The sequence below is a fragment of the Gorilla gorilla genome, chromosome 5 (assembly GCF_029281585.2).
Source record: "Gorilla gorilla gorilla isolate KB3781 chromosome 5, NHGRI_mGorGor1-v2.1_pri, whole genome shotgun sequence".
NCBI classification, from domain to species: Eukaryota; Metazoa; Chordata; class Mammalia; order Primates; family Hominidae; genus Gorilla; species Gorilla gorilla.
This window is the reverse complement of record NC_073229.2, coordinates 84,937,395-84,950,293: the sequence shown is the minus strand read 5'-3', so window position 1 is coordinate 84,950,293 and position 12,899 is coordinate 84,937,395. Positions and strand designations below refer to the sequence as shown.

Here is a 12,899-nt window from a genome sequence, read left to right as displayed (position 1 = left end):
AGTTGCTTATGATTAATATCACATCTAGCCATGACATAGCTATATTACAAAATATAATTTCCAACTGGGAGCACACACAAGGAAGCTAACTTCAACTGCAATATGTAAAATGATAAAGCGTTTATATAGTCTTTACAGAGGCAAAGCTGTTGCAAATGCTAGAAAATGGGTCATATTAACAAACAGCTTTCAATGTATCTAGTGCATGAAATCAAAGAGAAGGATCAAAATTATTTCCAAACATGCCCTTTCTAATAAATTTATATTCTTACACAAGGATTAAAATAGGAAAATTGCAACCTGCATGACAGGTGCATTTTCTGAGTAAACGAAATGTATACAAGCACAATGTATCAAAGTAGTAGAATCACAGTAGTAGTGAAGGCTAGTTAATCTAGTTAATGTGTAAAAACAACAATCAGCTGGGCGCCATGGCTTGTGCCTGTAATCCCAGCACTTTGGGAGGCTGAGGCGGGCGGATCACCTGAGGTCAGGAGTTCGAGACCGGCCTGGCCAACATGGTGAAACCCCATCTCTACAAAAAATACAAAATAAGCCAGGCATGGTGGCACTTGCCCGTAATCCCAGCTACTTGGGAGGCCGAGGCAGGAGAATCACTTGAACTCAGGAGGTGGAGGTTTCAGTCAGCCAAGATCGCGCCACTGCTCTCCACCCTGGGCAACAATGAGACTTTGTCTTAAAAACAAGAGAAGAGGAGGGGAGGAGGGTGGGGGAGGGGAGGGGGACGGGGGAGGGGGAGAGGGGAGGGGAGGGGAGGGGGAGGGGGGAGGGGAGGGGGGGGAGGGGGGAGGGGAGGGGGGGAGGGGGGAGGGGAGGGGAGGGGCGGGGCGGGGCGGGGCGGGGAGGGGAGGGGAGAGGAAAAAAACAATTACATAGGCTTTTTTTTTTTTTTTGAGATGGAGTCTTGCTCTGTCGCCCAGACTGAAGTGCAGTAGCATGACCTCGGCTCACTGCAAGCTCCGCCTCCCGGGTTCACGCGCCATTCCCCTGCCTCAGCCTCCCAAGTAGCTGGGACTACAGGCGCCCGCCAGCACGCCCAGCTAATTTTTTGTATTTTTAGTAGAGACGGGGTTTCACCGTGTTAGCCAGGAAGGCTTTTTTTAATTCACAAAATTGAAGTAATCGAAAATGCTGCTTCCATAATTGTTTCCAATGTTAATATATATTATTCACATCAATTACAGAGTGTAAACCCAAAATCTCTATGCACCTAACATTCTAAGTCATTCTACAGACTTGAGCAAAAACACTCTAGATTCTATACAGTAGATCCAAAAGGTGGCAGCAAGTAAACAACAACAAAGGGACTAACACCTACTCTTAATTTAGGAAAATTATTAAATGTTGGTGAAGCATGAGTCATCATTAAAAAGCCTGGGCAAACTCCTGAAGACTGGACTGGAAGTTTACCTACAAGGTTAGTAAGTTACATTATAACTTACTAACATGGCTTCCAACTCTACGCCAAAGTTTCGTGTTAGAAATTCATTTACTTAAGGCACCTATTCCATCTCTGTCCACATGGTAATTTTTTAAAGATTCTGGCAGAGAGAAAAAGGCTGGTTTAAAGGAGCACTTAAAAGCACCACCTAACTCTTAATTCTCTTTTGCCTGAAAACAGCAGGCCCACTTCAGAATATCTGAGTAATGTGTTCATTTATTTATGGAGACAAGAGTCTCACTTCGTCACCAGCTAGAGTGCAGTGGCTCGATGTCGGCTCACTGCAACCTCCATTTCTCAGGTTCAAGTGATTCTCATGCCTCAGTCTCCCACATAGCTGTGATTACATGCATGCACCAGCACACCCAGCTAACTTTTGTATTTTTAGTAGAGACGGGGTTTCACCATGTTGGCCAGGCTGCTCTCAAACTCCTGACCTCAAGTGATCTGCCTACCGCCCACCTCAGCCTCCCAAAGTGCTGGGATTACAGGCATGCGACTGCGCCCGGCTAAGTAAGATGTTTTAAATAAAAAACCATATAATTAAAAGCATGTAAGTGACAGTGAATGTAGCACTGTATTCAAACAAGTGACAACTTTTAAAAACTGGAATATATTGTTATAAACTAACCCTTGACGCTAAAAATAGGCCATGGGCTGGATCACAAATGAAGAAATACTTTGACATAAAACTTATTTTACACAATAGCCCCAACATCTCCTTTCCAAACTCCCCAATCACCCTAACACCACCAAAATAATATGTTACAACACACTTTACTAAATTGTCCCTCCCTAAAGAGTTTCATTTTTATGTACTAAGATAGTGCTGGGAAAAATCACTCTAGCACACTTTCATGAATAAGGATAAGAAGAATATAATATACAAATTATAATGTTCTTTTATCATATCAGCATTGAAAGAAGTTCCAACAGCAATATGAACACTTGAACAGAATAATCTGGTAGCTGCAAACTCCACTTCATCTCTTGCTTTCCTTTTCTTAAAAAGCTAACAAAAAACACATTGGGGATTGAGGGGTGCAGTGTCATAAAACTACAAATCACTGAATACTAGAAAGAATGATGAAAATCAGTGCTAAAATCATCTCTAAAATTTTAAAAGACTAGAATTCACAAAAAATTATTTAAAACATTCAAAAAAAGAAATACGTTTTCACTCTACTCCATGTTGACCTGGGTAATCTAACAATTGTTTAGCTGTCAAATTTCACTGCAAGATAAAGTTTGATAGTTATGAAATGGTGTTCTTTAATGTGTTTCAAGAAAAAAAAAAAACTTCAAAAGAAAAATAGAATTTCCATTATGACCTTCATACTTTATTACTAGTTCTTCTCACACCAAATGAATTAATATATAACTTACAGACCCAAAGCAGTGTAACAATTTTCCAATTACCAGGAAGTGTTTGGCTTTTTTGCAGATGCAGTGGCTAAATTACACTGTCTAACCTGTGACAATGACAAAATATTTCCATGTATGTCAGCTGTTGGCCAGACTATGCTTTTTTAAATGTTCTAGGATGATATATTTGTAAATTCAGTAGATCCATCTTTCTATCATTTATCCAAGACTGATGAAGCTTTTTGTTTTTGCACAGGTCTCTGTGTATCAAATAATGTCTTTAAAACAATTCTCACATTAATCCCACCCCCAAAAAAGCAATTTATTTTCAATGTACACATCACTCATACACACATACACACACACCTGTTGCCATGTGGTTTTTTGCAAAACCCACACTGCTTGCTGGGAGTCCACATATATTTGCTTTCAAATGAGGAGCTATGATCAGAGCCTTCTCTTTTTATGGTAGCTATGTTATCTGGAATGAACAATGGTGGCTCATCTAAAGAAAAACTTTTGCTGCTTCTTCTTTGGCGGGGCTGTAGGTTCTTCTCAGGTTTTTTCAGTTTCAGTTTATCCTCTTCCTTAAAATGCTCAACGCCTGGGTGTTCAAGCTCTTCCTTCATGTGACTATTGCTTTTCATTGCTGGGGCCTGTTGCTGAGGCTTATGACACTGTTTCTGGCTAGAATGTGATACATGTCCAGTTTGTGCAGGATGATGAGGTTCTTTCAAGCAACCAGGATGAGCGTGTGACTTATCACTCAAAGAATGAGTTAAGGGCTTGAAGATTTGTACTAAAGTTTGATCCTGTAATGTTTTTTTCAGTACAGAATGAGCTTGGTTTTTCACAGATTTAACCCCAGAATTGCAACTCTGAATCTTTGGCTCCTTATCAATTTGTTTTTTTCTGACTTTGACTGGCCTATGAAAATTTTGCTGAGATTCTGGTTCATCAGTATTTCGTTTCACACTTTTGACATTAACTTTAGTTTTGCTATGTATTACTTCATACTTTGCTGCAACAATTTTCTTCGGAGTATCTGTGGTCATGTTTTGCTTAGAATGAATTACAGGTTTTGTATGTTTGGATTTTACACTTTTTGACTCTAAGTAAGAAACGCTACTTGACTGGCTGTTTCTGTCATCCTGAAGGTTTGCTGTTTCATGGGACTCTATTTTAGTACTTTCTATAGCATTCAACTGTTTTGAATTTTGGTCAGGCACATCACAAATAGCATTTTCCAAAATATTACTTTCCGGTTCAAAAGTACTAGTATCAACCACCTCTAAGTTTGATTTATTAAACTCAGTGCTCTCCAACTGCCTATTAGACTCCGCATCTTCACAATAACCCAATGGTTCAATTTTATTTCTTTCAAGGGTGTTCTCAGTTTTATCAGCAATATCCATGGTATCCTTCAATTCCAAATTACATTCAGTCACTTCATCTACACAACCAGGCAAACCTACAAGGCTGTTTTCTGTCTTATTTGGATTTGTACAAGCAGCATCACTAGAAATATCAGAAGATCCAGGGTCCTGAAGAATATGGTCATCTTCATGGGATAATTTTACTGTCTCCTTTGATTCTTGTTCAACTTTTCTTGTTGCTATCATTTCTTCAACAACAGTCTCACCCGTTTTACCTGAAATGGAATCATTTTGTTCATGTTCTTCTTTATCTGAAAACTTAAACAATGGACTACCAACAGGCTTGGCTTTACATTCCATCAAAGCTTCATTTTTCTTTTCTCCAATAGTAACACAAGTCTCTGAAAGAAGTGAACAATTTAATTCATGAGATGGCACATCTATTTCTCCCGGATTATTACACTTATGCTTAGAATCTAATCCATCTTCATCCTTCATTTCAAGACAAGATGACACTGAAGAATGACTTGAAGACACTGATACTTCAGGTACCACTTCAATTTGTCCGCTATTTCGGCTGCACCTTCTATTCTCCTTATGGTACTCAGGTTTCAGTGACATACATACTTCTTCTTTAACCTGACTCCTTTCTGGTTGTTTCACTCCTGCTTTAGCCGTAGATACAGTCTTCCCAGATGCTTTTTTTGTGTTACTTAATGGTGCTGCATTTGAACGCTTGGCAATAGTGCTCTGTCGCAAACTTCTTACTTGTTCTATCACAGGGGAAAAAAATAAATAAAAATACTTAGCTATTTTGTCATGTGCTTTTATTTCAATACAATTTAGAATATATCACTTCTTTATTCTGAGCTATAATTTTCTCAACAAAAACGTATTGAACAGTACTTCATAATGGTGACATGATATATATACACATATATATAATTTAACGTATGTCAAATTTTATATTTATCAAAGTTCTCTGAATTCTAGCAGGGGGAAAAGCCTCTAAAAAATTCAGACTAATATTATACCTTATTAAAAGAAATGTTTTCATCAAATCTCTTTTCCATAAAAAGTAACCTAGGAGTGAAGTAAGTAAAATGAGCTTCCTTTACCATTAATGCCCATATTAAAGCAAGACCATCATGGATTTTTAAACATTAAATATTTCTAAATATATAAAACCAAATATATTCCAGTGCTAATGAAACCTGAACTAAAAACCTCCTATCACAAACCAGGATCTGTGCGAGTTTCAAAATACAGCCTCAAACGGACTCTAATTCCTTATCAATGTGCTTCCCTTAGGTCATCATTTTGGCATTAAAGCTATTCCTAAGAAATGATATCAACACAGAGTACCACATACAGCTCATCAAAAAAGAAACACAATTTAAAAGACTTAAACCAAGCAAATCTATCATAAGGAAAGTATGAAAATAATTTAAAAGCTTCCCACACAATGCTCCTAATAGTCCATTAAATGAAAAGTTTCATTTCCCTATTCTGATACATCCCCTTGTATCAGGAGAAAGGAGAAACACAAAATGAAAAGAGCTAAAAAGAAAGAGAGCTAAATAATTCAGTAAGTACAAAAACAACCCACAAACTGAATTTGTCATTTATCACTGAACTGTGAGAATCTTTAAAAAGGTAAATGTCCAGGTGTTGCTCATAGTTCTGATCTAGTATTAATAGCACACTTTCATTTTCAAAAGTATGCCCAATTTGAACAATAAAATTATATAGTCATCCTTATCTTAGAGACCCTTTCTAATTCCCGTAGGACTCAACAAAGTATCTGAGTATTAGGTTAAGCACTTAATAACTTTTAAAAATTACTTGGTGGGTTATGAACTATTTATCACATATTCAGTTATAAAATTTTTTTAAATAACTAAAATTTTAATAAAGCTTTGTTTCAATGTTTAGGTGATCTTTAAAGCTTTAAAGACAGATTACAGTAATTTACAGCTCTACTTTATTCATCCTTGAAATGAAACAAATGAAGGATTTTAACACTTATTACACATTAATAAATAAAGATCTTTTAACACCCAAGCGTTGCTAAAAATGACAAAAGAATAGTATATTCAGCTGTGAAGGATTTTCAGATAAAAAATGGTTTTCCAATAGGAAGCAATTTATTAAGCAAAGGCTAAAGTCACTTTTTCTCCTCTAAATATTACCTGCCTTAGTTTGAAGCCTGATTCTATAGGCAAAAAAGTTTTATCTTCCTACAATGTTTATTCTATTCTTTTCATTTCTCAAAGCCACAAGTATATACCAAATAACTGATTTTGAAAATGTATTAAAAACATAGATCAAGAAAAGATGATGAAATAAATACATGCATCTAAATTTATTCACTTCTCAAAACCCTACTGAAGCTATAACAGCGGGACATTTTTTGAAAAGACCAAAAGGCAAGGAAGAACGAGAGAGGAAAAACTAGAAGCAAATTTTGGAAACCAAACAAGAGATGATTACCAAGTAATTGACATAACAGACCCAAAAGTAATTAACAAAACACTAGGCTGGCAGTGTTGGCAAAAACTAACACCATTAACACCTCAAAAGTCTTAAGACTTGGTGATCCCAGATGATTCTAAAGTGGGAATGAAGACAGATGCTTAACACTTAGAAGGGCTGAAAGCTCTTTAAAAGCAGCAGTTAGATTTCTAGATCCCTCTTTCCCCTACTCCATTTGTTGGGCAACTGCCCTTCCCTGGTCCTGAGCCAAAACTCGTAGCTTATTCTCTGGAGATAGTAAAGCAAGGTTTCTAGGCTAAAGAACATGAGGCACAGTTGAGACTGGCTGTAAAGTACATTGAAATTTGTAAGATTAAGTGAATTTGTATATACTGAAAGCTGAGAAACCCCAGTCAGTTTCCCTTACAGGCTTCCATAATATGCTAGCAATCTAGTAAGTTATGGAAAATAACCTAAATTCTGATAGGAAGGGTTCTGCCAAACAATAGTACAGCCAGATTGCTATACACTGACGCTCATAGCTGGTAAAACCCAATCCCCACACTTAGAAGTTTCATAATTTTAGTTCCCTACCCTTAAACATGAGCAATAATCAAGGGTCAGACATTTCAGGAAAGCATCTAGGAAAGATGGAGGCCAAAACCTTTTTAAAAATTTTTTTTACAATAATGCAACATTGAGAAGTCAGAAACTATGAAAGGAGACAAAAACTGTTTAAAACGCCATTAGTATCTTAATAAAGACAAAAGAAGATACTACATCCATGAAACATGAATAGAACACTACAGAAAGGACCATTCTCAAAACAACAACAAAAAGAACATTTAAGAATCAGAAGCACAAAACTTGACTGAAAAGTTGGAGGACAAATATGAGAAAATTTAAGCACGTTAAAGAAAAATTACAAAGAGGTGGGAAGTAGGCAAAATAAAGAAAACAGAGGGACCAGTCCCTGTTATGTAACAAATAATAAAGGTTCCAGAAATCAAGAGCTAACAAAATAAAGAGAGGAATTAACAATGAAATAATTTGAAAAATTTTCCCGGAATTGAACAATAACATTTTTCAGACTAAGAGGATCTACTGAGTGTCTTGAGCTCCATACACAAAATACACCAAAACCAATACATATCATCATGAAATATCAAAACACCAAAGCTGAAGAGAAAGATTCCACAAACTTCCAGAAGAAATCAGATAACATACACTCCTACACACACACACACATCAAAATAAACTTCTCAACAACCCTGAAGTTAGAAAAAAATGGAGCAACACCTTCAGAATTTCTGAAGGAAAATGATTTCCAACCTCGAATTTTACGTCCAACCAGACCATGATTCCAGTATGAGAACAGAATAAATACAAGGTAAACATACAAGGTTTAAAAAGTGTATCTCACAGCTCCTTTTTCTCACAAAACTACTGGAAGAGGTGCATCACCAAAATAAAAAAATTGAATTCAGAAAGAGGAAATAGGAACTACAACAAAAGCACAAAGCACAGACTTCCAGAAAAATGGTAAAGGGAGATCCCTGAACAGCTCTGCATCAGGCTCATAGGACTAACAGGAGTCTGTCTACATAAGAGGGAATCAGAAGGCTCCAAGAGGTGTTTTCAATAAAATGGATGTGACAGAATACCTGAAATACACAAACACCTTTAGGGTAGATTTAGACAACTGGTAGAGCAGTTTTAGTATAACTGCTGGTATGTACACACTAAACAACTGAGAAACTAAAACACTTAAATCAGAAACACAAGAAGTCATACAAGAAAAGTAACTGTAGTTTATTAAATGTATCATCTCTAATAGCATATTACTCATAGTAACATAATTACCATTGATCTAACAAAATTATATATAGGAAAAATGAAAAAGATGTTCTTTTTCGTGATGGGGACAAGTAGCAGGAAGAAAACCATCCACAGTGGGAAGTCAATAGATGGATGAATAATAAATCAGAATAATCAAAAAACAGCAACATATGCATGTTACCTAGAGATATAAAGGTAAATACCAAAAAAAAAAAAGAAAGAAAATTAAACCAGCTCAGAGTTACTAGTGGTTTCCCCTGGGGAAGGAGAAATGGGTAGTGTGGGGTGGTGGGTACTGAAAACTTACACAACAAATTGATACGATCTCAAAACTGATTGCCATCAAAATGAATGGATTAGCAAAACATCAAGAAAATATGATTTCTGCTCAGCAGGTTTATAACCTAACACATCTGTCCCTTTATCTCTAATTTTCTAGCTAGACCTCTCTCAAAGGATTACCTTGTGCCATTAAACGAGGTGATTTTCTTGGAGATCTCACTGAATTTTCTTCTACCTTGTCCCTTAAGTTCCTGTTAGGTAAAATCAGTTCTTCTTCATCAATGGTATCATTGCCACTTTCTTTAACAACTCCTTCATCCATAATATCGTCAAGACCAACAACTAGAAAAAAACGACAAAAAAATTAACTTTTAAAAATATTGGGAATGTTAGGCAATTAAAGGAAGTACAGAAAATACTGTGAGATAGTCTTAATGTAACACTACATACTCTTGAAAATCTGAAATGTGAAATTTTCTAACATGTGAAATTGCCACTACCAAACTCCCAAATCAAGTCAGTTTTATAAACTTCCACCTTGCAAAGTAATTAGTCAAAGAGAGTATTAGCTATATTATACTCTTTCCTGATTTAGCCTCAAATATCACTTCCATTTATTACTTGCTGACCCCTTGTGAAAGACATAGGTGACTATACCTGGAGTACTCAAGTATCACAATTTTGGTTAAGGTAGTACAGGAGTTCCATACCCTGAAAGATTCTAGGTTCATGCTAGAATCAAAAATTCTACTTCTAACTGGGATCCCAATACTCTACTACAGACTTTATGCTACATGTATGAAAGCAAGCAATGTAGATGTACTTTTGACTGGTACCAAAAGAAAAAAAAAAAAGGAAGAAATGGAAAAAAACAGAGAGAGGAAAAAAATGAAAAACATAATGTAACTTCCCCTTCCCCCAAATGCTGGAGAAAATAGTAGATGTTTAATATAGCTATATAATTACATTACCTTCTCCTAGTCAAAAGAGAGACAGAGTCATGTATTTAATTTGTGGGGTGGAGAAAGAATGTAAAAAGACTCAGGAACAGTCAAAGAAATAGTAACACTGTACTCATATTGTCATTAGGTTTATTTCTGTGTAGAACAAATGCCACTTAGCCAACATGTATCAGTAATTCTAAATGTGCAGTTGTATGAAATCTTGCCAAAAAGAATGTGATTATTTAGATCAGCAAGTCTGGATTCAAATCCTTACTAGAACGTTTAAAAAAAAAAAAACACCTTTATCAAGTCACTTAACCTCTCTATCAGTTTCTTTATCTCTAAAATGAGAATAACAATACCTGTCCTACCTACCTCACAGGGCTGTTGTGAGGATCAAGTGAGATGATGTATGAGAACTCACTCTGTAAACTTTAGAGCACTATACAAATGTTAGTTATTATCTTCATCCTAGGGGTTAGAAGGAACCTCAAGGAGTTATCTAGTCCTCATCTTTGTGTCCAAGTAGAACTTCATTTAAAAGAGCTCAACAAGATAGTGGTCTATCCTAAAATTTAAAGAGAACAAAATTCTTCATAAGTTTACCTTGACACAATCTTTTTGAAGAGCAATTTGACAACAAACAGAATCATGAAACTGCTCATATGCTTTGATCAAAATAAATTTAAAAAGAGAGGAAAGAATGGATTATGAAGAAAATGCTGACCAGAAAACAGTGTGATCCTTGTTAGAAACAAACACACAAATAAAATGCATGCATATGTACATTTAGATAGAAAAAAAAAGATTGGCAGAAAACAGATGAAAATTATACCAGTAATCATAGGCAGTAATTCTTATCCATAAACAGATAAGAATATATCTTTTTCCTATTTTCCAAATTTCCTGCTATAAGCATGTATTATAAAAGTAAAAATAGAGCCCACGCTTTTAATCATTATGCTATGCACTAAAAGTCTGGAGGAGAATATGCTTTAGAAAAATTAATCAGGATTAATTTAAGATATAATTTGTGTAAAGACAGGTAGGAACTCCAGTTAGGCTATTCCACCATGATGGAATATTGGTTGCCACACATTCACATACATCCTCAGGTTTTTGTTGCTGTTGTTTTTTGTTGTTTTTTGTTTTCTTTTTTTTTTGAGACGGAGTCTCACTCTGTTGCCCAAGCTGGAGTGCAGTGGTGCGATCTTGGCTCACTGCAACCTCCACCTCCCAGGTTCAAGTGATTCTCCTGCCTCAGCCTCCCAAGTAGCTGGGAATACAGGTGTGTGCCATCATGCCCAGCTAATTTTTGTATTTTTAGTAGAGACAGGGTTTAGCCATGTTGGCCAGGCTGGTCTCGAACTCCTGACCTCAGGTGATCAGTCTGCCTCGGCCTCCCAAAGTGCTGGGATTACAGGTGTGAACCACTGCACCCAGCCTCAAAAGTTTTGACATTAGATTACAGGTCTACTATGTTCCTTTAAATACATAAATTTTAAGACTACTTTTCATTAATTCTGTAGAAAAGCATATATATATAGTATATGCATTACAAAGATGCATAAGAAACATTAATAGGAAAAACACAACAGACTGTTCAGTGATTTAGTTGTAAGGAATTTTGCCACTGCTGTTGTTTTTTAACCTTCATTATACTTTCTCTGACTTTTCCAAGTTTTCTATAATGAGCATGTATTCTACAATGTAAACAGGAGAAAAAAAGAACCATCCAAAATAGAAAAACAGACCAGAAGGAAAGCCTGATGAATAGTGTTTGTTGACAGGGAGTGAAGTCATGTAATGAATTTTAGAGCTGTATTACAAAGCAGAATCAACAGGATTTCGCAAGCCAAATCCAAAGGTCAATTATCAGGTTTTTAATTATTCCATTTCCTAGCAGCATCTGACACAGCTGATTCCTCTCCACTTTCTGAATCTCCTTTTTTTTCACTTCACTTCTGGGATATCACATCCTCCCATTTCCCCAGCCACTTATCAACAGCCTTTGATAAAGCCTTCTCTTCCTGCAGACATCTACATACTGAAGGATACAACAGTTCAGTCCCCCCTTCTTTCTTCTTTATCTACACTCATACTCACTCATCCCTTCACACTCATTTATCCCTAAGGTGATCTTATCCAGGCCCATCTATACTCTAATGATTCCCATAGGTATCTTCTCCAGCCCGAAGCTCATGAGACCTTCAGAAGAGTGTAATCTGACATCTTCATTAAGTTGTCTAATAAGTACCTCAAAGTTAACATACCAAAAATAAACACTGATTCTACCAATCCTCCCTCCCCCTCAAAAAACTGTTCCTCCCAAGGTATTCAGAGTAAATGGAACCTCCAATCACCTAGTTCAATTCTAAAACTCTAGAACTGTCCTTAGCTCCTCTCCCCACAACTGACATATCCAAGCTATCAGCATATCCTGCTAGCTTTATCTTCAAAATGTATCACACACTGACCAGCTAACATGCTACTCCCAAATCACATCTCTCATCAAGACTGTAACAGCCTCCTAGTGTCCCAGGTTTCTCTACTGCCATGCCCTCTCCCCTGACAGTTTATTCTCCACAGTTATCACTGTGATCCTTCTAAAATATTAAGTCAGATCACGTTAATATTCTTCTGTTCAGAATCCTCTAAAACCTTCCCAACACATTTAGACATCAAGCCCAAAATCCTAGCCAGGGCCCACAGGGTCCTATAACAAGATCTTCTCCTGCCAACTTCTTTGACTTCATCTCCTCCCCCTGCTGATTCACTCTCCTCCAGTCACACTGGCTTTTCCTGAACATAGGGAAGCATAAGCCCATCTCCAGGTTTTTGCACTTGCTATTCCTGCTGCATGAAGGCTCTTCTCCCAAATACCCATAACTCATTCTTTCCCTTCATTCAGGTTTTACTTAGATGTCACCTTCTCAGAGAAACCTTCCCTAACCACCTTATGCAAAACAGCACATATTCCTATTACTGCCTATAGATCCTTAGCATACTTTATCTTTTAAAATGTTTCTCTATATGACATTAAGTATCTGACAGTCTTCTCCACTAGAGTGTAAGCTGCACAGGTAAGGACCTTTGTCTCCTATTTGTGGCTGAATCCCCAGAACCTAGAATAACAACCTTGTGTATAGTAGGTAT

At 36.7% G+C, this 12,899-nt stretch overlaps 1 protein-coding gene across 6 annotated transcripts in view; it reads right to left on the bottom strand.

The window, feature by feature from the left end:
- The window catches only part of PHF3 (PHD finger protein 3), a 79,074-nt gene that overhangs the window by 25,404 nt on the left and 40,771 nt on the right, over nt 1-12,899 (bottom strand). For 5 of the 6 annotated variants that reach the window (XM_031011884.3, XM_055391313.2, XM_063707691.1 and 2 more), the window contains 2 exons: nt 8,980-9,141; nt 3,194-4,976 (listed from right to left, as the gene is read on the bottom strand). In XM_031011884.3, the coding sequence (XP_030867744.2) occupies nt 3,194-4,976; nt 8,980-9,141 (1,945 nt within the window). Of the gene's footprint in view, nt 1-3,193; nt 4,977-8,979; nt 9,142-10,118; nt 10,312-12,899 lie in introns of all 6 variants that reach the window. The other variant, XM_055391315.2, reaches the window with a different exon arrangement.